The following is a 22519-nucleotide window of genomic DNA, read 5'->3' on the forward strand; positions in this document are numbered from 1 at the left end:
ATAAGTGTATATTAGTAATTTGTATAACTTTTGGGGGCAATACTACACTTTAATAAAATTTTCGCCGGACTTTAACATTACTGCTGTGTCTTTACCACACCCAGTAAGGAGGGGTGGCTACCCAGGAGGGGGTCATCTATCAAAGAGGGACTACATTGGGGGCCCATCCACATATAGGGAGGGACATCTACTATAGAGGGGGGTTTAAATACAGTATTCACATTCCCCTTGCAATATTAGAGAGGCTAGTATCCTCTTACATATATCCTGGGAATGCAATTGTATGACTTCCACCTGAAAGGAACTGTGCAAGTTATCTTAAATTTTCCAACTTGTTTAGATCATCTTCTCCATTACCTCTTATTGCATCAGTGAAATTCCCTGTACATTGTAGTTTATCTATCCTTAGCTACATGAGGAAGGCCTGCATACCAGCTCTAGCTCTATGGAGACATCTTTGATCCAGCCCAAAATTCTGTGTTAAAAAAATAAATAAAGGACCTTAGCTGGCTTGAGTCCCCGAGTCCATTCCATACCCCCTTGGTCTATTGGGCTCCATTTCTCAGGGACGAATAGCAACTGCGATGCAGGCTCTGAACTAAGCCTCTGGTGCACTGTGCACCTAGCCTGATGAGGCTCTTTTTGCATGCTTGATGTTCAATATAACTTCCTTAAATCAAAGGATATAACTCCTACCTTAAACACTGACCACCACATCATTTAAAATGATTTATTACATACATAAATACATGTGCAACAACAGCTCTTTGACATATGTATTAAAAATCTCTATAAAACTCATGATCAGTAAAACATTGTGACACAGTAACATATAAATATTTACAGACAGGTTTGTGTGGTCCAAGTAGAGCACAGGTGTCAAACTTAGCCCCTCTAGCTGTTGCAAAACTTCAATTCCCATCATGGCTGGAAAGCCAAAGCTAAAGTTTTGGCTCTCCAGGCATGATGGGAATTGTAGTTTTGCAACAGCTGGAGGGCCAGAGTTTGACACCACTGGAGAAGAGGTTGCAGAGTTTTACCCAGAGAAGACTGACAGTATGCTGATCAGTACAGATGTGACCACAGACTTCAACTGATCTTAAGTGCATGGGCCCACTGTCAAAGAGGTACCAGAGAACCTCATTATGAGGAAACTTTAATAAAATATTTTACACAATTTCTGGGTTGGAAAATAATCTGTACAATTTTTTCAAGTACTGTAAATGAGGTATGGAGGTTATGTACTATTGTCTTGAACATCACAGTGTATAATTTCAGACAACGTAAAGTTTAGTAAAATACTGTCCATCCAAACAAGGAGTGATGACAGAAAAATAAAATATTTTTCTGAGTGTAATGAGACAATAAACTAGTGTTCCAGTAGTAAAATAAAGAGGAAGCTGCATAATGTTACGGAGCAGTAAGAGTTTAGCAGATTGACATTTTTGTGGGAAAGAGTCATAACTATTGAAAATCCTGATCTTCCTATAGCAGTGTCCAAAAGACATGCCATTAAATAATTGGATTACTCACTGGACTCCTAAGCATGGAATGAACAGACTTCAAATCAATAGGTTACAAGTTATACTGAATCTTTTTTTACCTCAGCTCCCCCTGCTCTATATGATGAAGATAGATTACATAGAATTTTACTAAATGTGCAATGTTATAAAGTACTTTATGATTTAAGACTATTAAGAAATTTGCCATGCTCCTCTCCTCTTGGTAGCAGTGTTTCACCTCCAATTTTTGGTCCACTTTTTTCCTATTTAAAAAAAAAAAAGGTATATTAAAAAATGTGACAATATAAAGTTTGTACAATTTTGTATTTAGCAAATTCCCACATCAAAAAGTGTCAATGTTTTTGATTTTTGTTCTTCTCTTTTTTGTTCAGTATAGTTCTGTTATTTCTATTTGTAAGCACTGTACCTTTTGTATTAAAGGGGTATACCTATCGCAACTAAACTTAAAAAGTTAAACTTGTATCGTCAAGTTAAGTATTTTAGCAGAATCATTCATTTAGAAAATGTGCTGCCTTTAACCATGTTCAAATGCTGTAAAAACAGCGGCCACTGTCTGTGATGTTCACCCGTCTGGTACTGCAGTACTGGCCGGATTAACATCACTTTATTTGATTTGTAATGCGGGCACATTTGGGTGTGCACGCGCTCCAATTAACCAAAGCACACAATGTAAAGTGTGGCTGGGAGCTGTACTTTACATTGTGTGCACAGTCTATTTTGTGCAGCGGCTATTCACTGAATAAACTTGGAGAGGAGATCACAGTCCAAGAGGCACACTAGTATTGTTTGGACATTGAAGAGAAACTCCCCTTGATGCCTTTGATACCTTGGAGGGTAAAATGTAACTTTTATTGTTCACATAAACCAACAAACAATATACATGTGCTCAAAATTTGTGCAAGGTGTATTAAAAGTACGTCGCAGCAGTACAGCTCCTGATTTAGGTATTTTACCTTGTTACAATCATGTATTTTATAGTCTGACTGTTGTGAAGATACTGGAACACCACGGCCGCGGGTGTTTAACTGGAGAACTCTTGTTCCTTTGGCTATCTAAACTTGGGTCGGTCAGTGATAAACTCAAGACACTCTGCCGCCCTTGGTCAATGTCTCCACTCTTCCTAGGATTTGGATAGCAAGACGTAGGTAGAGTAGCGTTAACTTCTAAAGTCCCTATCTGGGTAACAAAATAGCCCCTCAAAGATGCGATTTGACATACACGCATCATATAACCCTATTGCGCTACTGTTCCATACTCTGATCACACCTTTAAAACCAATTTTCATGCCTAATCTAACATGTTTCGTCAGCAAATTGCTGACTTTATCAAAGGAAAATCGGCACTGAATAGCAGCCACACAAAATAGACATGCATGTTTCTGCTGCGCCTGCAGTGTATACAGGAGTGTATACACTGCGGCCGTTGTTCCATAGAAGATAATGTTTTTTTCACATTTTCAATAGATAGCGTCCGGTGTTGCAATATGCAAAACAGTCCGTTATTTATTGTAAAAATACAGTATGTGAACATGGCCTTCTCCTAATATACTTGATCTTTCCCTTCCATTGCTGAAAGGTCCTTGTAAAGTTTACCAACCACATCTCTGGTCTAAAAGCAGTGGTCTGGTTGGTTGAGATTGTATGTATGTATGTATGTATGTATGTATGTATGTAGACATACACACACGCACACCACTGCTTGTGGTCGGTAAAGTAGACAATGAGCTCCCAACTATGGAAAGGAAAGAGCGGGCATATCAGGAGAAGGCAGTACCTTCGCTAAAAGAATGTTTCTGCTAAAATATTTAACTTAATGAGAACTAAGTTTGACTACATTAGTTGAGATTAGAATATCCATTAAAATCTTAAAACTTTATGCTGTAAACAATCCATATTTCTTTTATAGTGTAGCAAACACCTATATTCCTAGAGAATTGCATAAATAAACAACCTATATTAAGCTGATACTCAGTATCGATTCAAACAGATGACACCAATAAATATACTGTGTATCTAATCTAGTATCTACAAAAATCACTCACAAATGAGATTAAGCCAATAATACAATTTTATTAATTTCCATCACAAAAACAACAATTAAAATACAAGACCTTGGAGGTGGGAGACCCCACTACTGGGACTATCGTGACTGTATAAAAATCAAAAGTGCATGTGCATATGATAAGATATTGATCGTGTCAATCTTGGGATCAGGGGCGGAGATATCACCAGGCGCCTCTTACAGATAGAGAGTAAGTGGATTACAACACTCAAGACTGTCCAACCAAGAGGACTAAATGAAAGATTCTCTTTTGCCTGTTTTCTGTAATGGGTGGGGTACTAATCGGGTTTACCATCATCCCCCGCGGCATTTGTGACAGGTGATAGGTCTCTACGTTTCCATGCCTTTTTCTCCATTTGATTAGGATACACTGCTCTGTCTCCTAGTTCGCTTTCTCACAGTAACAGTTTAGATACGACTTCTTGTCTCCCAATTCCCATGGCCTGCTCTGTCTCCCAATTCTTTTTACTACTATATAAGTTTAGACATGACCTCTCCCTGTCATATTACACTTTAGATACATCCCACTCATCTAGGGACAGGTCTTAACCAGTCACAGTGGTGCCAGCTATCTAACTTAGGATATTCTTCCCTCTTGATACACCTGTGCCTCACATGACATCTATACCTATCTACCAGATTAGACTAATATTTTGCCATACGTATTTAAGAGTTAATTCTTTATTTTGTTCCGCCCTACCTTTGCCGACTCTGTTTTTAACAATATAGTTAAGTATAATTATTTATATGTATTTTGGACCTGGTGGTATAGAGGTTTGGAGGACGCTACATTGTCATTGAGGTTTTTATACACATCTAGCGATGCCAAACACAGCGATCTAATATCAGGTGGCATTTATTATGTAGGGGAATTATATTCAAGTTGTTATACATAGTCATAAATTTAGGAGTACGCAGGACATACAGTTGCACATGAAGTCCATCAATACATGTAGAATTGACACTATTGATATATCATTTATATATATATATCACCATTACACATGCTCATCAGGGTACACTTGTAAGGTATGTACATACACACATATACACTTACGTGGTTAGGCTAATCACACTTCACATTCATACATTTCATTGTCTCACACTTTGTATATTTTAATGTACTTTCACATTTCCATGCATTTATTGCATGGTCCAGTGTATTTTATTGATTTTGCACAATATCATTATTAGCACTCGCACTTTACTTTCATTATCAGCACTTGTACTTTATCAATCTTGTACTTTTCTCCATACTCACTTTCACCCTTTTTTACTCTTTGGCACATGCACTGGCATTGTACACCTTGGCACGGTTTACGTATGGCACTTCAGTTTTGCATCTTTTATTTTTTTTGCACATTTCACGTTTTTTATGCATTATCAGGGGCATATTCCATGTTTATACAAGTTCTATTCTTGTTTTTTACACTATCAATGATGAATTTTTGGATCCATATAACTATTGTGATTGATGGTATTCACTGTGCAGTTTCATTTCCAAGCCTCCAGCACCTTTGCCCCGTTCCAAGATGGCGCCTGTGTTGTGTGCGGTCTGCTGCGCATGACCCGGCGGCGATGGCGTGATGACGTGGCACCGGGACTGACTGATGGCGCATGGCGCCGGACGTCACTTCCTGTCCTGCGCATCGGGCTATCGCCGGCGTGTGATTGCGGAGGTGGACCGCCACGTAGTATACAGCACAAGCAGGTATAGTTGGGCCACCTGGGGCGGCTACGTAATTACGTGCACGGGCATTGGCCGACGGCACTACATGCCTGACGCTACATCCTGTTCTGTGGACCGCGCCTTTGTTTGTGGGTAATCACAGAGGCGTTTGGCTTGATGGATATACATACGCACACAGGTGTGTTAAGCTTTGCTGTCCAATCCCTGACAATGTAGCATGTATATAAGGTCCTCTGGCTCTCCCCCTCACTACTCCCTGAAGAAGCGGTGCGAAACGACGTTGGAGTGAGGTGGGAGGCCAGCGGACTGGGACAATTTACTCTTGGGGTAACCCGGTGACATGTGCAATATTATGTGTGGTTATTTCTCTCCGTTCAGCATATCAAGACAATAAGAGCACTGGCACTTTATTTACTATATGTACTGATGCTGAATGGGGTCCATTACTCTGCTTATCATATGCACATGCACTTTTGATTTTTATACAGTCACGATAGTCCCAGTAGTGGGGTCTCCCACCTCCAAGGTCTTGTATTTTAATTGTTGTTTTTGTGATGGAAATTAATAAAATTGTATTATTGGCTTAATCTCATTTGTGAGTGATTTTTGTAGATACTAGATTAGATACACACTTCTTTTATAGTGTGTTTAACTTTCACTGCTGCCACAAATTAAGATGGTGGCAGTACGTTATTTAACTGGGGTATCTGCCCCAAAAATCTTGCCCCCCCACAAAAAAAAAAAAAGAATACTGTCTAACCATACCTTAAGCATGCCATCTCGTTCCCATTTGAACAATCCACATGTGCTACAAAGAAGAAAAAACAGGAAATTTATAGCGATTCCCTATTTTTAATCCTGTAAAATATGACACTGTATTCTTCTGGCCTTGAATCAGGGGAGTAGCTAGGATTCATGGGGCCCCATAGCAAAAAACTGTATGGGGCCCCATAAATCCTGTACGCCCCCCCCCCCCCCCCCGCCAAACACAGACATTGACGCACATATACACACACAGAGGCACCATTAACATATATACAAATCATCTCAGTGTAATAAGAAATACTCAACCACAAATAAAAGCAAATGCTGCAGATATTAATGGTGGGTTCTTTTATTAGAGCCCAGCATTAATAGAAGCTGCTGCAGAACATCTTTGGGAGCAAACACACACTTATACACCAGTGCTACAGACATTGCTGACATACACAAACACACACATATACACCAGTGCTACAGACATTGCTGACATACACAAACACACACATATACACCAGTGCTACAGACATTGCTGACATACACACACACACACACATATAGCCACAGATACATACACATACTGACATATAAATATATACACAGATACATATATACACACACTGACATATACATATACCCACAGATACATATATACACAAACTGACACACATACACAGCACTTACAGCTCCCAGGCTTCCCCCTCCTCCTCCTGTAGTCCGGGCTGATCTTCACATAGGTATTGAGGACCTTTGGGTCATGTGACCCAAAGGTCCTTAATCCCTCTCCTGTGCCGCCTGGCAGGTCCTGCTCCTCTGTTCAGCCCGCTCACCCGGCACTACAGTGAGGGGGCTGAACTGTGCAGTGGGGGTCCCTCTTCCTCTCTGGACCCCTGGGGGAGCGGGGTACCTACCATGAAGGCAGTGCAGGCTTCCTCGGGCCCCCTTCATGCAGGGGCCCCATAGCAGTCGCCTTCCCTGCCTTCACTGTAGCTACGCCACTACCTTGAATGTTGATTCTAGAATTTCACTATTTGGGAAATTGTATCCTAAGTCTAGGAATCCACAGCAACTATATGTTGTTAAATATTCAGGCTACAGTTGCAGACCAGAGGAACACTCTATAGGGGTGCACAGACACACAGATTTATCAAAGGATAAACTGGTTTAAACTGCCCACAGCAATAATATTAGTATATAGGCTTGGGGGCAGTATTACATGTGTCCTTGACAGTAAAAGGGTTAATAACACAAACAGGTGGTAACATTAAAATGTTGTCATACCTGCAGGGCTTCTTGGGGAGTCGATCTAGGGCAATTGTCCTGTTACCACATGGACACTTGAAAAAGCGTTTTACACCATCATGCCAATGGAAGTCATGGTTTTCACTAACACATTTGTCCAGCAGCTTGTAATGTGTGTACTTACACTGTTAAGACCAGATACACAAGTCAGTTACAGATAGTATTAAGATTAAAACATTTATATGATCAATATTCCAAACAATCCTGATTTGTGATAATGTTGTAGCCTCCCTTATGCATCCTCTGCTTCCATTGCCCATTATCAGTTTATAGCTTTGTGCATGTGCTCACAGGTATCTGTCTGCAAACTCTGAATATAATCAGATCTTTGAAATTGAAAGAAATAAGATGTTGAAATTTCGATTTTCAATGTATTAATAGTTATAGACCTCTTTTTATAAGATTTAAGTTTGTGACATGGGTTACAGCACTTATATTAAGGTTGTATGGCTGACTGAGCCTGCTATGTAATGTCAAAAAACGGAAGCAGATGCAAATCAGGGACGGGAGAGGAGGAATACAGGAGGCAGCGTGGGCGCAGGGTGCTAAGTGTGCATTATTCTTTTAACCCACACGACCCTGGCAATTCCAGAAAATGTTGTCCTGGCCAGACAACCCATATAGAGATAAAATATTTACAAAAAAAGTTTGGGATATTTGGCTTGCAGGTGAAATTTATGGAAAACATAATATTACTGTAGCATGAACTTTTTGCATTATACAAGAAGGGCCTAGATCACTGAACAAGACAAAAGGAAAATAAACTATGCAATGAGAACCATGTCTCATGCAGAATTGGTCTGCTATCCAGTGGACCACGACAAGAGTCAGCCCACAAAATGAGACTTAGCGGACTATGGATAAGATGCTAGAGGTTGCCAGTCACTGGGTAGTTCATTCGGACAGCTGTGCTGGCATCATCAGTTAAGATAAGCATGGATATCCAACAAGGAGTCAAGCAGGGAAGAGACGGAACAGAGCAGCCTTGAAAGGTGGTGGTGGGGAGGGGGAGAGGTTAGATCCTAGTGGTCACTCACTGTATATGTATCAAGCAATCACTGCACACCAAAAGTATAGATACAAATCCATAAAATGTATTTATTGTCAGCTCCAAAAAGCAAAAACATTACATTTAAAAAACATCACAAGCATGACCCTGGAAGGGCATGCACCCCACTAGATTAGGATATTAAATGCATCCATAATGCAACCCAGGAAACAACCACTCACATCTGATGAAGCAGCAGGGTTCCAGCATAACGCGTGGGCTACTTTCCCCCTCACTGATCGCCCGGATGTGTCCCATTACAGGTCGTATAGCATTTGTATGTTACATACCTTGTACTTATTTAGCGGCACTTTATGCAGGTTTTCTTGCCTGGGTTGCATTATGGATGAATCTGGTATTCTGATCTAGTGGAGTGCATACCCTTTATTCTAGGGTTATGCTTGTGATGTTTTTAATGTCCTTTTTTTGGAGATGACAAATAAAATGTATGCATTTGTATCTATACTCTTTGTGTGCACAGTGATTGCTTTATATGTGCTTTCTTTCTCTTTTTCTTTCTTGTATTATGTACTTTGGCATGTCTGTAGCCCCCTACTGCATCAATGCTTTTGTTATTTTAGTAGTACCCGCCTTATCCTAGTACTCACTGTACTGTATTTACTAGTTTGAAACTCACCGTTTTACAGGTCACCACACGGCACTTCTGTTCTCTTATACTTCTCATCTTCTCTTCCATCTGCTCTTTTTTCACAAGTGGTTCAAAATATTTTTCTTGAATTTCTACTTCAGCCTAAAAAAAACAATTACAGCACTGAAACAATAATAAATTATATAATATATAATGTTGTTATAGTTAGTCCTTGTTCCCATTGCGCAGTTCTGGTATACACCAAACAGAAGAATTGATATGTAAAGTGGCTAAACTTAGCAGACTTCCTGTTCTGTCTATGGTGATAAGAGAAGTCTTCTAAAAAAGTGATCTGTACCACATTACAGCAGTAAGTAGATAGCAAAGGTCACAGAGTGCATTTAATGTTTTATGTTTTTCTCAAGGGGACAGAGTCTGCCTATTGTCGTCTATGTCCATGAGTCTTGCTGTAAATGTCTAAATGTTGTTAAAAACAGCCAAGGCAATATGGCTTCCCCATAACAATGTACAAATAGTGAAATAAATGAAAATTTAAGTCAGAAAATAGAAATAAGAAAAAAAAAAAAGTTTAGTATGCGAGTAAAAGAAAATTTAGGTGACCTTCCCTGTAAGGACACCCTCTTTATGACAACACTATTCCCTACTAGCATCCACAAAATTGTTCAGGAACAGTTTGAGGAAGAGTGTGCAAGGCGTTTATTTCCACCAGATCTCATTCTGATCGAGCATCTGTTGGATGTGTTTAAAAAAAACAAAACAAAAAAACAAAACACAAGTTAGATCCACGAGGCTGCATGTCACAACTTACAGGAGGCAAAGCATCTACTTTACCACAAGACACCTTCAGAAGGTATTGTAGAGTCCATGCCTAATGGGTCAGAATTGTTTGTATGAATGTTTATATCTGTGTGTGTATATCTATCAATTCTGACTGTGTAAGATTTGCAAATTTAGTGCCAAAAACTAGCCAAGTGCAAAAACAAAACAAACAAAAAAATAAAACTTACAAATAAATGTAAAATATAAAAAAAAAAACTAATAAAAATTAAAATGACCCTTTCCCTATTTCTCAAACAAAAAAAAGCCCCCAAAACACATTGTTTTGCCACATGCAGAACTTACCATACTACGGAAATATAACATTATATATCCCACACATTTAACAATGCATATATGTGGTCACATCACACCCCAGAGAAGAAATAAAAATAGAATGCCCCATTTGTATAAAAATGATAAACGGGGGAGCAGGGATGGGACACAGTGGTGCAGAGCTGAAATAACTCTGCATCGTTGTGTCTTCCCACTGAAATCACACATTTCCAGTGAAGAAAATCCACAAGCCCTGGAGACACGTGTGACCTCAGAGAGAAATGGGGAAAACTGCATACTTACTGCTTCCAAGGTCCTAACTACCTGAGTAATGTCACTTCACAGAGAGTGGTGGTCAGTAAACTAGGCAACAAGTTGTCAACTATACAGGGAGAGAAAGGGTCCAAAAAGCAAGAAAGCTAATGTGCTTATGGAAAGCATTTGCAAAATGGCTTACTTCTCTATTATCTATTACCTAATACAAGTTTAGGTAATGAAAAACACCCTTTTAAGGAGTTAAGGAATTGTAATTCAGGCACACCAAAATTCTCAACTTTCAAAGTTAATGTAATATAATCAGAGAGGTCTATACCTCCTTGAGGACACCAGTGTGCTTAGACTTGGCTTTCAGAATCTTTTGAAACTCTTCAGACTGTATGTATGCAAGTTGTTCTTTATGTCGTTTCATTGCTGGTTCAGTCTCATCTGCAGCTATAAAAATAAACAGGATTTACAAAGTGGTCATTTCTTTAGTCATTACTAACAGAACTACAGCACAGTTCAGTACAGCATGGATTTTTCTTCCAGATCCACAGAAGAAATTAGAGCATGTGGTTCAGATTTCTTCCATAGCTTTCTACAGTGAATTTATCAGTTTATCAAAGACAAATCAGTCATGTTCACATTCTTAGGTAAAGGAAAAAAAAACTGTGTAATTTGCCCTTTGCAACCAAAATAAAAGCGGAGCTGCGAATGGTAGTTATGGACAAATCAGCCAGTTTTGATAAATCTGGGCCTAAGCTTCAATTTAACTCATGTCAAGGGTTAAGGAGCCCATAAATATAATAAGAGTAAATTCAGCAGTTGATTTACAGTATATCTGACAAACCGTATTACAAATACATATACACACACAAAAACGTTAAGAAAATTAACTAACCGCAGATATTAAGCAAAAACTTAGATATAGTCAGCTGGCAACAGAAGTTCACATCTTACTAAACTGATCACTTAAAGTCTCATTGTGATAGCAAAAAAACTTTGGACCTGTCAGAGACACATCAAGTTTTGATCCGTACAGGTCTGAGTGTCCAGACCCGTTCCGGTCAGGGCTCCGTAGAGCTCCATTATAAGTTCAACTCTTATTTCCTAAATCAGAGTGGAGAGTAGACAAACTGCCACGTGTCTTCTCCCCACCAGTTCTCCCGATCAGTATGGGTCTCAGTATGTCGATGCAATACCTTGAGCCTCTGCCAATTCTCCTCTTAAAGAATTGAGCGGAGGTGCGTGAGGCATCGCACTGACACACTGAGGCAGGCGGGATTCCTAGCGGAGTCTGCGGCTTGGGCTCCTCACAGAATTCATCCCGTTTTCCTCAGTGTGAACAGACCCTAAATGTCTTATGTAGCAGAAGAGAACCATACCTTCAGGCGACGACACATCTCTCTCTGCTCTCTGTACCACCTGATCAATATCTGTGGAGCTGGATCTTTTTCTTTTGATACTGTTAGGATCTGCTTTTGTGAGAATCTGTCCTTTAGCTTGTAGCTTCCGTATAGCAGCCAACTATTAAAACAAAAGCTATGATGTAGTATAAACTATAGACAGTAACATGCCTAATATGTAGTGTGTGCAATTTCACTATACTGCACAGCTAAATATCATTCTATAAAGACTAAGGTTATATCTACCTTTCTAGCATCAGATGAAGGACTCCACTTGATGGCAGGAGGAGGGGAAGAAGAATCAAAGAACAAAACATCTTCTCCTTCAGCAAAACCACGAGCCAGCTTGGGAGTTGACATCTTCTGTGCCACTGGGAACTCAGAAGCTTGCTTTGGAGACTGAAAGGTGGCTTGTCCTGCACCAGTACTTGTACTGGATATTTCTGATTTGGCAGTACTCTCAAGAAATCTAAAAATTGAAACATCAATACATTTACTCAGATTTACTAATCTGAGAAAAATCTGACACTTGTCTCAAACAGCAAGTAATCACATTTTAGCTTTCACCTGCTACAGTGAAAAATCAAGGCCATTATTTGTAAAGAAGGTTAACCCCAACATCTACAAGTGTCAAGAATTGGGAGGATAGAGGATGGAGATGGGAGGTGGTGGTGATGGTGATGATAATAATAGTGCACTAAACCCAGCACTACGTGTGTAATTATGTACATAAAAATCTTATTTAGGGAGTATATCAAAACAACGGGAAATGTCGCTCCACATTACAACACAGGTACATGGAGAAGTGGGAAGAATATCTGCAACGACCGATATCTCAGGGTTTATGGCAGTGTATTTGGTCTCAGGCTGCCAAATCCTCATCCTGCATCTCGTACAAAGAAAATCAGTATAAAATCCTCTTTCTGGTATCACACCCCAGACTTATTGAACCGACTATACCCTGCCACTTCTCCTGATTGTTGGAGATGCCTTGCAGATAGGGGTACGTTGCCGCATATTTTCTGGGACTGCCCATTGCTGAGACCATTTTGGAGTGGGGTCCAGGGTCTGATAGTCACTGTTCTGGGCCAGGTGGTCCCCCTTGCCCCGCTCTCCTACCTCCTCAATGTCCCTCCAAAAACCATGAGGAAATACCAGGCGAGACTGCTCCTGTATATCCTAACAGCCTTAAAGTGTCTCCTGGTCAAATACTGGAAACAGCGCCTTATCCCATCAGCAATAGAACTCATTAACCGTATATAAGAAATTAGGAGATTAGAACACACCTCTGCGTCCCAGGAGAATAGGGTAGACAAATTTTTGAAGGTTTGGGCACCATTGGACGCCTATTATGAGCTCTCGCACTCCACTCACTGACACTCCACACTGTATGCTGTTTAGGTCCTTTTGTGTCTGTCCTTTCTTTGTCTCCCCCTCCCCTTAGTTCGATGGTTCTTAAGTTTGATGTTTGGGCAACTTAGTTATGGCCTGGATGGCCCATTGAGCTATCTTGATTCTGTTTCTGTATAGTTTATTAGACAAACTACCGGTGGGGCCACGTGCTCTTTCTTCTTGCAGTTTGCGTGACTGTGGCTCCCACGCATTCCCGCGAATAAGCAGTTGTCCCTTGCAACACTACCATTATGGATAGCCGGAAAACTTTGTACCACATGATGCCTTTTATTGTATGTTTTTACTGGTTTTAAAAAATTTACAAATAAACAATTTATAAAAATAAAAAAACACAACGGGAAATGGCAGCTTTTTGTGGGAAAGTGTGAAAACGTTGCACGTATCTGTGAGAGGAACATGGCATGTTTTTACACTTTCCACGATAAGGTGACACTTCCTGTTGCTGCGATATACTTCCTGAATAAAAAATACAGAACGAAATAAAAAAATGACTCCTCACTCAGGCCTGGCTTTGTAACCAGTAGGTAGCGATTTTCACTGCATGGATCAACACAGTTACATTTGGCATTATCACTTTAATAATTGTGTTGATTCTTAATTGTATATATTGACTACAACAATGAGTAATCATGCGTCTTTGTGAAGCACCTTTTTTGGATTTCCTCAGATTTTTTCTTTCTTGATTCTAACATCTGTTGCTTCTGTTGTTTTAAAAGTTCTGATGCAGATATGGACTGAATAGAACCAGCCTTGGCAGAAGCTGCAATAAAGCAAGAAGTAAAGGCATGACAATCTCCAACTGAATAGAGAAGAACTATACTGTAAGAAGCACAATTGTGTAAATGAACTTACCTTGCATACTCACTCCAGACAAGTGTTTCTTTAAATTAAGTGCCCCTGGAGTTGGCACAGATAACAGCTCTTTAAACTCTTCTGAACACTGCATATTGCCTTTCTTAGCAGCAGCTGCAAACAAAAAAGTTGCCACTTACTACTGACTACCAAAGTAAGGGAAGGTATGGAGAGAAAGGAAAGCTTTGGAAAGTCACATGACAAAAATCCTATAGAAGAAATGCTTAATTACCCATTTTCCTTTTTGCTTCCAGTGCAATGGCATCTGCTCCTTTCACCACCATATTGGAAAGTGTTGTTTGAACTGTTTTCTTTGGTGCTGAAGCTGCTGCACTGTAAACACACATTTGCAAACAAAAGAGGAAGATCAGATGGTAGACCATTCAGATTGCATCACTACAACAGCAATTTACATAGAGCAGTAATGTATAAAACACAACATATATGTTTCTCAAAAAAGTCAGGATCTACATATATGAAAAAATTTTTTAACAAAATTACAGCAATATTAAAGGGGTATTTTGGAGACAAAAAAAGAGGATTTTTTACTCACCGTAAAATCTCTTTCTCGTAGTCTTCATTGGGGGACACAGATACCATGGGTATAGGCTGCTGCCACTAGGAGGCGCTGACACTAAGAAAGAAACAAAGGAAGTGACTCCTCCTGAGCAGGATATACCCGCCCACAGGCACTGAGGTAAACCAGTTTGTACAAGAGCAGTAGGAGAAGTCAAGAACAGGTAAAGTAGGAATAACACCAAAATGGAGAAAGCTACCCTACCAAGGAAAAACCCAAAAGGAAATGGGTGGGTGCTGTGTCCCCCAATGAAGACTACGAGAAAGAGATTTTACGGTGAGTAAAAAATCCTCTTTTCTCGTGCGTCTTATTGGGGGACACAGATACCATGGGACGTCCGAAAGCAGTCCATGGGGTGGGAAAGATAACCGCTAGACAAGGAGCTTCGTGAGAAGGCACAGAATAGCACCAACACAACCATCAACTAGGAATAGAGCAAGGGATGATGCTGAATGCATCAGAGAAAACCCCTACAGGTCCACGGCAAAGGAAAGCGGGTGTAGTCCCTGGAGCAATGTGCTGCACTGCAGACAGAGAGGGTTGTGGCAATCCTGGAAACCAGCAACATGACGTAACATTGAGTTCAACAGAACTGGTAGGCTAGATGTGGGGAAAAAAACCAGACGCCCAGCCAAGTAGGCGACCACAGGCGGCAGGGACTTACTCTGAGGTAGAACAGAAAAAAGGCAAATACAACCATGACGGGAGAGACTGGAAAGTGTTTCATGGCGCATAGAGGCCTAAGGTGTCAAATAAAGGAGAAAAAGACTGAGCGTCTTCTCATAGAAGGTGCCACATGAGAAGCAGGAGAAGCTGCGTCCCTGACAATGGAGCTGGGAAGAATGGCCAGGCTGAAAGCTCCATAGGCCTAGAAGTACAGTCTTCACTGAGAAGACAAAGCTCGAGCACAAGAGAAGTATGGCAATCTGGGAGAAGCCATGGCCTGTGACATGCGTGACCCCATCTAAGAAACACATACATGTTAATAAGAATAAAGCTTTCCAAGCGTAAAGCAGTCCAGGGAAAGGAAGGAGCAGGAGAAAGGAAAACCATGATCTGAATCTTGAGTAAGTTGTCCTGAAAGAAGTACAGAAGTACCTGGTACCCAGCAGTGCCCAACAGAAAAGACTAGCAGAGGAAGCCGGAAGGCCGGGAAAAAACATCTCCATGGGCTGTTAAAGCCTTAGAAAGGAGGTCGATCATGCAAAACACTCTACTCCCAGGAGAATAGAGGTACTCGAGAGCATGAAAGGAAAGGCTGATGGGCACAGGAGTTGTCACCGGACAATGGGCACAACAGGTAGCACATAGACTAGAGTCCATATGTAGACTAAATCTAGAAACCAACGCCTCAAACAATGAGCAGAGACGTTGCTTGGTAAGAGCAGAACAGCAAAAAAGGAGAATATACGGCTGTTGCGAAAGTGGGAGAAGACAAGAAAAGAACCTTATGCGGAGTCCGATGGCCACATAGAAGAGATTAGAGGATCAACCAGCTCAACCAGAGCCCTAGACAATTGGAAAGGCGAGCCAGATGCTCTGGTGGACAGAGCAACAGAAAAACAAGGGGACTTTAATGGTGAATGAGAAAAGATGATCGAGAATTGGCAACCTGCCGAACAAATGTAAGCCTGGCCAGAATGCGATAGGGTTGGAGACTATAGAGTCTTAGGTAAGGCCAGACATGGGCCAGTGAACAACCCCGTTTGCAAGGAGAGAAAACCTTTAAGAGAGAAGTTATCCAGGACTCCACATGGGAGACAAGATAAGGGAGGGGGACCGGGAGTCCCGTCTGGAGAGCATGGCCGGTCAACAAGAAGACCAAGGACAAGCAAGTCAAGCAGGAGTGCTCATAGGAGGCCAATGAGGGCCGAAAAACCCACACTCTCCTTTCGGAAGAAGCAATTTCGGAATAACAGTCCTCTGGAGGACTGTAAAATACTTATTATACTAAATATATTCCATCCTCACAGAGGAGAGAAGGACTGCTTGAAGAATTCCTGACTGAGTGGTAAAAAAAAAACAAAAAAACAAACCAAACCTAGGATAGGGGGGTCATGCACAACAGTGTGCTACTCCAGAGCGTAGGAGTAACTGTGTATGCGGGAGCACTGCAAAACCCTGAACTGAGAACAATGCTTCATAGTCCATATGGCCAAGCAAGGACACTTGGAGAAGGTAGACCAAGAAGTGACCATCCACCTATGCTTAGGACGGTAGAGAAACAGTACAGGCAATAAACAGGAATCCTTACCCTGTGAGACTGCAGCTGCCTAAGAGAGAGAAGACTAAATACTTGCCATGTTGGCCATAGGCAGATGCAGAAGAAGACATCCTAAAGCAGCACTGTGAGTCATGTAGGCAGTCGATGTCCTACATACACCAGGGGTAGAAGAAACCCTTTACTGTTTCACCTGAGGAACCGAGAGGCCTCACTTCACCCAGATCAAAGAAGAGGCAATGTGGCTGGTGCTGACCAAGGACAGCTTCCTGAAGTAGAGCACCATGAGAAGATAAGACCAAACCTCGCTGAGGACCATCCGCAGTATAGCAGAGGGGGCGGTCTAAGCAATACAATACTACTACTGTTACTAAGCCATACTACTGGGTAACAGCCAGCGAAACAAATGCCAAAACATGGTAGTTATGCCAGATGAAGGACAGGAGAACCATCCTGACAGTACAGGATGAAATAGTGACTGTACCTATATGCTGCCGGCCACTCAGAGGACCAGAGTATGACTGTATGACAGGCCGGGGGCAGGTAAAGCAGGGGGTTCTGCACCTTGTGTAGTGGGACACGTAGCAGGATGCTCGGGCTTTAGAAAGGATACGGCCCGAGAGGAATACAACAAGGTTACGCTGCCTGAGAGCAGGTAATGAGACTTGCTAGTGGAAACATACAGAAGACAACATGGTGTAGTAACAAGTTACCCTATGATGATCCCCTGATGCGACAGGCACAGATCATGGGCGTCCTACGAGGATGAAAGGTAATATAGGGTAACACGAGCAGACTAGCTGCAAGCTGTACGAAACCGAGGACCAGCATTCAAGAGATACAAATCCCTGGACTGGAAACAGGTTCTGTGCCTGGTAGACATGTAAACAGAAGCCGGTGTGTGCTCTGGGAGCAGGGAAGAGATCAGGACTGTGTCCCAATGTAAACAAGAATTGGCTATGAGAACTGCCCAGCATCACCAGTATAGTAAGTGGACCTGAAGGTGGTGTATTACATTGTGTAACAGAATACCACAATCTGTGCACACCGAACTACAGGTAATGTAGTTGGAGCCATATCATGCAGCAAAAGGCAGAGCTCTGAATAACCTTGTACCACCACCTGGGAGGGGGTAACATGTCCAGTTCTATGTCTGTGACATCATGTAGTAAAGGAATCTATGTCATGAAGATGAGAGGCAGGTCTGAAGCACCGCCCGCTAAGGGGTGATGTGAATGACAGGACATGTGTCGTGCTTGTGACATCCTGTAGCAGAGGGGGAAGCTCTGAGTAACACAGGAACAATGATTGGCAATGGGTGATGTGTCTGGTCCCATAACCTGTATGACCAACCATGTAGCAGACGGTTCTCCTGGTTGTGAAACCGTGTAGCAAAGGGTTCTGCTCAGAGCACAGATACACCGCCTTGTTGACAGGTAACGTGTCTGGTTCCGTGTACTTACCGTGACACCGTGTAGCAGAGGGTTCTGCTCAGAGCACAGATACACTGCCTGGAAACAGGTAACGTGTCTGGTCCCGTGTCCTGCTCCTGACACCATGTAGCAGAGGGTTCTCAGAGTACAGATACACCACCTGGATAGTGGGTCACGTGTCTGGTTCCATGTACTTCTCGAGACACCATGTAGCAGAGGGTTCTCAGAGTACAGATACACCACCTGGATAGTGGGTCACGTGTCTGGTTCCATGTACTTCTCGAGACACCATGTAGCAGAGGGTTCTCAGAGTACAGATACACCACCTGGATAGTGGGTAACGTGTCTGGTTCCATGTACTTCTCGAGACACCATGTAGCAGAGGGTTCTCAGAGTACAGATACACCACCTGGATAGTGGGTAACGTGTCTGGTTCCATGTACTTCTCGAGACACCATGTAGCAGAGGGTTCTCAGAGTACAGATACACCACCTGGATAGTGGGTAACGTGTCTGGTTCCATGTACTTCTCGAGACACCATGTAGCAGAGGGTTCTCAGAGTACAGATACACCACCTGGATAGTGGGTAACGTGTCTGGTTCCATGTACTTCTCGAGACACCATGTAGCAGAGGGTTCTCAGAGTACAGATACACCACCTGGATAGTGGGTAACGTGTCTGGTTCCATGTACTTCTCGAGACACCATGTAGCAGAGGGTTCTCAGAGTACAGATACACCACCTGGATAGTGGGTAACGTGTCTGGTTCCATGTACTTCTCGTGACACCATGTAGCAGAGAGTTCTGCTCAGAGCACAGTAAACTCCGTCTAGTAGCGAGTAACGTGTCTGGTTCTGTGCCCTACTTGTGACACCATGTGGCAGAAGGATCTCACTGAGGGTACAGAAAACACCGTATGGAGATGAAGATACTATGGGACGTCCTGTCCTGCTCCTGACAGGAATGTGTCTGGGTGTAAGTGGTTGGAGGGGAACCAGAATGTGTATAAGTATTAATGTAATCTTATATACATAAAATCTGACACAGAGGGGTCAACCAGCACCAAAAATGCTTGATCTGCAGACCAAGGGTTGCTGGAACCTTGTATGGAACATTGGCCATATAAAACCTGATGCAAGCCACTCACATATATACAATAGTGTAATAACACACTTCCACCAGTAGGTGTCAGGAGAGATGCATTGTGTCCCAAGCTGCTGGGAATAGGAGAACAGTGTGTGTGGTAACTCTCCAGGAGACCAGACACACAAGGCAGGGGGAGGGGGGGAGGAGCAGCATCCCTCAGTGCAGGCTCTGGGAGAGCCACAATCCAAAATAAAAAGGCAAGATGCTGCGGTCCGCGGCACCCGAAAAGGGGCGGGGCAACCCGGGAGGGGGTGGGGCATCCCACAGTAAGACTCAGCAACTTAAGAAAAAATGGCGGGATGCTGCGGGCCGCGCGGCTCCCGAAGGGGGCGGGGCCTAGCGGGAGGGGGCGGAGCATCCCACAGTGCAGAATAAGCCACATAAGAAAAATGGCGGGATGCAGCGGCCCACACGGCACCCGAAAGGGGGCGGAGCCTAACGGGAGGGGCGGGGCATCCACAGTGCAGGCTCAGCAACCTAAGAAAAATGGCGGGATGCTGCGGCCGAAAGGGGCGGGGCCTAACGGAGGGGCGGGGCATCCCCCAGAGCAGGTACTCCAGACATAGCCACACTAAGGAAAAACGCGGGAAACCGCGGGAGCCTGCACAGCACTGACAGGAGTGGGAGACCCCTCACTGTACACCCCATGGCACCAGTACAAAATAAAATGGTGGAGGGGGCTGGCCTGTTACTGACTGAGGAGAGAGCCACAGAGGTACAGTGACCCTGAGGGAGTGGAGCATGGGGAGATGGAGAAATCCCTGTGTGAGGAAAGCATGGCCCGGGGGTTGTCTATAAGAATACAATGGCGGCCTGGGAGGGAGGGCAGGGGGAATATACTCACCATTGTTGTCTTCAGCCGGTGGGTGCCTCACCTTAACGCGCCAAGCTTTGGGGGGCGAGGCGGGAGGGGGCTGTGCGGATACAGAGTCCACAGAAAGGCGACCAGACTGATCTGGGGCCCTGGTGTCACGTTGCCGGCCGGTGGCGACCGAGGGGTGACAGCCCATTTACATTTATGGTCTGTTCCCTGGTCACATAGTGGGGGGATCAGGGTGAGTTTTAGATAACCCACCGTGCCCAAGAATCCATAGAACCTAGAAGGAAAAAGAAAATCTAACTAACTAAACATAAAGGAAGAAACTGGTCTGGAGAACCCAGACCTGTGTCTGCCTCCTACTGACACTAAGCTAAACTGGTTTACCTCAGTGCCTGTGGGCGGGTATATCCTGCTCAGGAGGAGTCACTTCCTTTGTTTCTTTCTTAGTGTCAGCGCCTCCTAGTGGCAGCAGCCTATACCCATGGTATCTGTGTCCCCCAATAAGACGCACGAGAAATAAAAATTATGTTGTATTGTTATTTTGTGTTATAAATAAACATAAATGTGTAGTTTTTTTTTTTTAGTTAAAGTGAAAGTACCATCAGTACATTCGCTTTAAGTTTTGCACTTGAATAGACCAGTGCCAGCGAACGAAAGCCAGTCCTTTTATGAATCGTGGCCCAGTTACCACACATGCTGCCGATCCCCCGCCCCTCTATGATACGGCTCCACTAAAATCAATGGAGCTGCATAATAGAATGGTGGGGTGTTTCTTCCTAATGGGTGCAGGGCGACCCGCCTCCAGTGCCTCAACCCCGGACTGTGCTTAGTAGTAGACCAGTGCTGTGATGGTACACTGGTATACTGATGGTACATTTGCTTTAAATATATACTTCCATTGACTGGCAGCAATAAAGGGCGACACAGCCCCAATGTTTGTGTCAGGAACTGCAGGGTTATATAGGCCCTGCAGTTCTTCAGCCCCTGCTGGGCTAATACAGAGGGGATGCAAAGTTACCAGTCCCAGTGTCCACACGGGGCAACAAATTTCCAAAATGTAAACAAAGGCAACAGCATCCAAAAGCGGTAGTTAGAAAAAAGAACTTTGTTTTATATCTTCATGGCATCTATATAAATACTGTAAGCTTATTTATATGGATGCCATGAAGGAATAAAACAAAGTCCTTTGTTCTAGATACCGCCTGTGGATGCTGTTGCCTTTATTCACATTAAAAGATACCTTTCACGTAAAAAGACCTCCCTTTGTTTTTCAAGAACCCCTTCTTTAAAAGCAACAGAGCAGACCTTTCATCAACTAGGAGTGATGGATATTACACATGCACTTACATGGAAGCCGCATATGCCATAGATGATACACCTCCATAGTGGAAACCATCCTGGCACAGTCTCTCTTTCAAGCTGTTTCCCCCTCTTGCCATTTTCTTTGGAACATGACCAGAGTAGCTGGACTGCAGATCGGCCCGTTTGGCACTCACCTTCTTGTACTGAGCTTGTACATGAAACTGACAGTATTCACAATCGTTCTTTTTTAGGCAAAGAAAAAAAAAATACATTACCATATGAGTCTTAGTATTTTTTTAGACTACAAACATAACTATTAAATGTGTTTGCATAGAACACAAAAATGTTAACAGGTAGACTTATTCTAAAGGTGAGATCATATTGGAACCTGCACTATCATATTAATTCCAGTGATGATAAACTAGGACAGCATTTACATGGACTAATAGCAATTGTGCAGCTTATAAGTCCTCAATAAACACACTGTGGTAGTTTGGACTTTATGGTGTTAAGGAAGGGGAACAAAGTCCTAGAGCGTCTCTATGACAGTGGATGATTACAGGCAGAATGGACTGCCAACAATTCCAGCTACTTTCATATCACCTTTATTTTACACATTCTACTGTACTTAAAAGTTCCATAGGTAAAAATAGACCACTAACCAAGTTAACCATTTGAGTGCATGGATCTCCATTTTTCTTCCGAGCTTTACAGGTTCCCAAATCCATTGCTTCTCCCATTAGCAAAATTTTTTGTGGATTGTCAACAGATAGGCACACCTGTTCAATTATTAGAAAGCAATTAACAGAAAAAAGTAATTAGGGTTTTTTTTTCTTCCTCTTTTTATTTTTAGCATCCCACTAAAGAAGTGTTCCAGGACAAAACAATTGATGGCCTATTTACAGGTTAGGCCATAAAAAGTTGATTGGCACAGTGATCAGACATCTGGATACCTCAGCTCCTATTCAGTATACTGCAGACCAGATATCCGGACTCCCGACATTATA

The 22519-nt window shown here is 42.6% G+C and overlaps 1 protein-coding gene across 1 annotated transcript in view; it reads right to left on the reverse strand.

The window, feature by feature from the left end:
* Positions 1-758: 758 nt before the first annotated feature.
* MCM10 (minichromosome maintenance 10 replication initiation factor) overlaps positions 759-22519 on the reverse strand; it is a 40066-nt gene continuing 18305 nt past the window's right edge. Inside the window, exons 9-20 of the mRNA XM_069978730.1 lie at positions 22175-22291; positions 21558-21754; positions 14247-14347; positions 14015-14128; positions 13811-13922; positions 11996-12218; positions 11729-11870; positions 10678-10796; positions 9021-9134; positions 7315-7460; positions 6040-6082; positions 759-1765 (exon numbers count right to left, since the gene is read on the reverse strand). Coding sequence (XP_069834831.1) covers positions 1679-1765; positions 6040-6082; positions 7315-7460; positions 9021-9134; positions 10678-10796; positions 11729-11870; positions 11996-12218; positions 13811-13922; positions 14015-14128; positions 14247-14347; positions 21558-21754; positions 22175-22291 — 1515 coding nt within the window. The 3' untranslated portion in view covers positions 759-1678. The remainder of the gene's footprint in view (positions 1766-6039; positions 6083-7314; positions 7461-9020; positions 9135-10677; positions 10797-11728; positions 11871-11995; positions 12219-13810; positions 13923-14014; positions 14129-14246; positions 14348-21557; positions 21755-22174; positions 22292-22519) is intronic.

Source organism: Dendropsophus ebraccatus, chromosome 1, assembly GCF_027789765.1.
Source record: "Dendropsophus ebraccatus isolate aDenEbr1 chromosome 1, aDenEbr1.pat, whole genome shotgun sequence".
Classification (NCBI taxonomy): domain Eukaryota; kingdom Metazoa; phylum Chordata; class Amphibia; order Anura; family Hylidae; genus Dendropsophus; species Dendropsophus ebraccatus.